At 52.8% G+C, this 5054-nt stretch overlaps 1 protein-coding gene across 1 annotated transcript; it reads left to right on the forward strand.

The window, feature by feature from the left end:
* The first annotated feature begins 1417 nt into the window (after positions 1-1417).
* Positions 1418-3934, forward strand: LOC123180011 (phenylalanine ammonia-lyase-like). Its single transcript, XM_044591963.1, has 2 exons — positions 1418-1948; positions 2055-3934. Exons 1-2 carry the CDS (start codon positions 1551-1553, stop codon positions 3799-3801), a joined length of 2145 nt encoding a protein of 714 aa, XP_044447898.1. The 5' UTR covers positions 1418-1550; the 3' UTR covers positions 3802-3934.
* The last annotated feature ends 1120 nt before the right edge of the window (positions 3935-5054 follow it).

A 5054-nucleotide genomic window follows, 5' to 3' on the forward strand; every position in this document is an offset into this window, starting at 1 on the left:
GAATGGAGGGGGAGGAGGGGTTAAGTAGGCAGCAGCTGGGTAGGGTGGGTGTGGGTGGTGGGTTGGTGTGGACTTGGAGGGTGGGTTTGACTGGACTTATTCCGGGGAAGAAGAGATTACCAAGTGTTGTACTGTTGTTAATCGGTGATAATGCATGCATGCATCATCTACATTATTGCGTGGGGTTCTGTTTAAACATAAGCTAGGTTTTGTTTCTCCAAAGCGAGTAGGGTTCTGCCATGGATAACGCCAACGGTAGCTGTTACTATCTGCTAGTGGTTCCTAAGCTTTCACTACAGTAGTACTTTTGTGTGGGTGCGACGAAGCCCACATATATCTATTTATATAAACTCGAGCTTGCACTCCAGTGTTTTCTAATGCAAGTAGGGCAGACGATTACCCTCGTGTTTCGCTAGATGGTCAGTCAGTCGTGTACTCATTTTGTTCCCTCGCTGATCTATTGGAAGCTTCATCCCAAAGAAAAGGAATCCAGCATTTACTTGTTTCTTCCAAAGATACAGTCTCACTTCTTGGTGCACACTTGACTCTGCTCAGTGCACATCCGCTTGGACATCGCCATCCATCGTGAACGCGATCGCAAGCATGTTTATACATCGGTTGTTAGTGGACATGATTTTCTTCCATAAAGGACATTTTTATTAACCCAAATGTAGCATGGAAATGATTTCCTGGAAATTGCTTTATTTGCATCGCATACAGACAGTCATGCGTACATGTCAGATTCTTGATTAAGTTAAGGTTCTGTCTATCGGAAATATCATGCCTGCCAAGTCAAGTGCGCACTACAAAAGTGTGAATGTATCTTTCAAGCCATGCAGCCCGCTATGACCAGACCACGTGCAAACCGGAATATCTCCCTCGTCATGTGCAAGCTTCAAGTTCAAATAGAATATGTGGGGTTGGTCCTTGGTCGCACCACACAAAATAAAATACTAATGAAAGTGAAAGCATTGTCCATGAATCATTAGCAGATGACAACTCCCGTTGTCCAGATAATGCAGAACCCCACTCGCTATGGAGTCACAGGCACACATATATACTTTGTCAAAGCAAAGACCGTCGCTGTTTTTTTTAAGATTTCCTATAGTACTAGTAGTTCATGCATTGTGGAAGCAGCCACCACGCTTGTTTGAAACGTTCCAGTTATCGACAATACGACACATGTTTACATTAATTAGTAGATTTGCACTTTCATAACTCAACTACTCAAGCACATGATTAGCAGAGGAACGCACAAGCACATGCTGGATGACACGATTAACACTCAGCACTTGCATGTGAGAACTCGGCCCCTCTTCTCCCCGGCACCAACCATCAAGCGGTCAAAGCCACACCAACCCACACCCCGCACCCACCCTGCCTACTTAACCCCTCCTCTCCCTCCATTCCTCTCCAAGAAGAGCTAGCCTCCATCACCTTCATCTCCAACCTGAGCTCTCTCCAGCGCAAATCCGCCTACCAGAATTCATCCAGCGCAAGACCTGCCAGCTTCTAGCTTACTTGTTTTCCTACTTCTCTGCACTATCACGATGGAGTGCGAGAACAGAGCGCATGTCGCCGCCAACGACGATGGCTTGTGCGTCGCTCAGCCGGCACGGGCCGACCCCTTGAACTGGGGGAAGGCGGCGGAGGGTCTGTCCGGGAGCCATCTTGACGCGGTGAAGCGCATGGTGGAGGAGTACCGTAGGCCGGTGGTGACCATGGAGGGCGCCAGCCTGACCATCGCCATGGTCGCCGCGGTGGCCGCCGGCAGCGACACCAGGGTGGAGCTCGATGAGTCCGCCCGCGGCCGCGTCAAGGAGAGCAGCGATTGGGTCATGAACAGCATGGCCAACGGAACCGACAGCTACGGCGTCACCACCGGCTTCGGTGCTACTTCTCACCGGAGGACCAAGGAGGGGGGTGCTCTCCAGAGGGAGCTCATCAGGTACGAATTTATTGAATCAAGCCAACAACGATTTAGTCTATACGTGCGTCTCTTGGTTATGTAAGTCTAATTTGTTTCGTGTATGTATTTGTTGTCTGTTCGTCAGATTTCTTAATGCTGGAGCCTTCGGCACTGGTGGCCACAACCATGTCCTCCCCGCCGCGACGACAAGGGCTGCGATGCTAGTCCGCGTCAACACCCTGCTCCAGGGGTACTCCGGCATCCGCTTCGAGATACTCGAGACCATCGCCAAACTTCTCAACGCCAACGTGACGCCATGCCTGCCGCTCCGGGGCACGATCACCGCGTCTGGTGACCTCGTCCCGCTTTCCTATATCGCGGGCCTGGTGACCGGTCGGGCAAACTCCGTGGCCACGGCTCCAGATGGCAGCAAGGTTAATGCCGCCGGGGCGTTCAAGATCGCCGGCATCGAGCATGGCTTCTTTGAGCTACAGCCCAAGGAAGGGCTCGCCATGGTGAACGGCACGGCTGTTGGCTCTGGCCTCGCGTCCATGGTTCTTTTCGAGGCTAACATCCTCGGCGTCCTTGCTGAGGTTCTGTCGGCCATTTTCTGCGAGGTTATGAACGGCAAGCCGGAGTACACCGACCACTTGACCCACAAGCTGAAGCACCACCCTGGGCAGATCGAGGCTGCCGCCATCATGGAGCACATCCTTGAAGGCAGCTCCTACATGGCACTTGCAAAGAAGCTCGGCGAGCTCGACCCGTTGATGAAGCCGAAGCAAGATAGGTATGCGCTCCGCACTTCGCCGCAGTGGCTTGGCCCCCAAATTGAGGTCATCCGTGCTGCCACGAAGTCGATTGAGCGGGAGATCAACTCCGTCAACGACAACCCACTCATCGACGTCTCCCGTGGCAAGGCCATCCACGGCGGAAACTTTCAAGGCACGCCCATCGGCGTGTCCATGGACAACACAAGGCTCGCCATTGCCGCGATCGGCAAGCTCATGTTTGCGCAGTTCTCGGAGTTGGTGAACGACTTCTACAACAACGGCTTGCCTTCAAACCTCTCTGGCGGCCGCAACCCGAGCTTGGACTATGGCCTCAAGGGTGCTGAGATAGCCATGGCCTCATACTGCTCTGAGCTCCAGTTCCTAGGCAACCCGGTGACCAACCATGTCCAGAGCGCGGAGCAACACAACCAAGATGTTAATTCTCTTGGTCTCATATCTGCTAGGAAGACCGCCGAATCCATTGACATACTAAAGCTCATGTCCTCGACATTCTTGGTTGCGTTGTGCCAGGCCATTGACCTCCGCCACCTTGAGGAAAATGTCAAGGATGCGGTCAAGAGCTGTGTGAAGACGGTGGCCAGGAAGACACTAAGCACCAACAACAATGGCCATCTCCACAACGCACGCTTCTGCGAGAAGGACCTGCTGCTCACGATCGACCGCGAGGCGGTATTTACTTACGCAGACGATCCTTGCAGCGCCAACTACCCACTGATGCAGAAGATGCGAGCTGTTCTCGTGGAGCATGCCCTGGCCAATGGTGATGCCGAGCATGATGTGGAGACGTCAGTTTTTGCCAAGCTTGCCATGTTTGAGCAGGAGCTCCGTGTTGTGCTGCCAAAGGAGGTCGAGGCTGCCCGGAGTGCTGTGGAGAATGGCACCGCTGCGCAGCAGAACCGTATCACCGAGTGCCGGTCATACCCGCTTTACCGGTTCGTCCGCAAGGAGCTTGGGACTGAGTACTTGACCGGGGAGAAGACACGATCTCCTGGCGAAGAGGTGGACAAGGTGTTCATCGCCATGAACCAGGGCAAGCACATAGACGCGTTGCTCGAATGCCTCAAGGAGTGGAATGGTGAGCCGCTACCTATCTGCTGAACGACGTATGAGAAATTGAAGATAAGATAGTGTGCTTCAGATTTCAAAGAATCCGGATGTTCTTAGTTGACAAGTGATAATAATGCTTTTCATTGTATTCTCTAGAAATGTTATGTTTTGAAACTTGCTCTTACAGAGCTGTTCTTTTGTTGCCAAAAATTTCAACTAGATTGTTTAAGTGGTATATAACCAATACAACTTCTATGATGTAAGGTAACAGCGTACAATATATGGTAAATATTCGTGATAAATGTACTGGTTCCTTTTTTGAGATCAAATGGTCCGGTGGAGGCACTCGGCATTAAATCTATCGTGCAAAGAATCTATCGTTCGCATGCCATTGCCATTACGGTACTGTCACGGCCTTCCTGAAGACTGAGGCACAACGATTGAAGAAGAGAGCAGAGAAGAGAGAGCGGAGCAGGCTGACTCATGCACTCAAGGCCGCCACAGGGGAGGCCGGCCCATGACGCCCAGCAGCAAGTCCAGCCCGCTTAGGAAGTCACCGCTACAAGTAGTCAGAGCGTGCGTGGCTGCAGGGGCATCGAATGGAATATGCCAGATTGGCTGTACTTCTCCTACCTTCCTTCTTCCCCTTCCCCAAGCTCTCTCTCTCGATCTGATCCAGACCTCGGCGTAACGCCAGGAATCCTTGTATCCCCGTAATTCTCTCGAGTTCAAGCAATAGATCGATCCCGTGGGTAACAATTGGTATATAGAGCCAGTCCTTCATCTTCCCCCACCCCAAAAAAAAAATCCGGCGTGTGGTGTTTGTTCTGCGGCATGCGGCGGCGGTGGAGCACTTGTTTGGGTGCGATTCGAGTCGTTTGGTCGGTTGGTCGCGAATCATTCGCGACTCGTAAAATCCCGTGCCTGCGATTTGGATTTTGAGCATCAGGAACGACACCATGGACCAGGTGCGCGCGGACCTGGCGGAGACGAAGACGACCAGCGCTTTGGTCGCGGCATCGGTCAAATCGATGTCGGAGACCATCCAGGCCATGGCGAGCTGGATGCCGAAGGTCGATACATCGATCGGCTCGCTGCAGTCGGCCATCACTGAGGTGGGCGCTCGGGTGGCAGTGCTGGAAGCAGAGCAACCACCGGCAACGACCCCTATTCCACCTCGGCCCCATGGGCACGGCGTTGATATTCAGCACCAGGGTACTGCGCCTGGAGCTAACAACGCTCCCGCGCCTGCCCTGGGCAGGGGTAAGCGTGATTTCGCCCCTAGACCAATTCCTTTTGACTTG

The sequence above is a fragment of the Triticum aestivum genome, chromosome 1D (genome assembly GCF_018294505.1).
Source record: "Triticum aestivum cultivar Chinese Spring chromosome 1D, IWGSC CS RefSeq v2.1, whole genome shotgun sequence".
NCBI classification, from domain to species: domain Eukaryota; kingdom Viridiplantae; phylum Streptophyta; class Magnoliopsida; order Poales; family Poaceae; genus Triticum; species Triticum aestivum.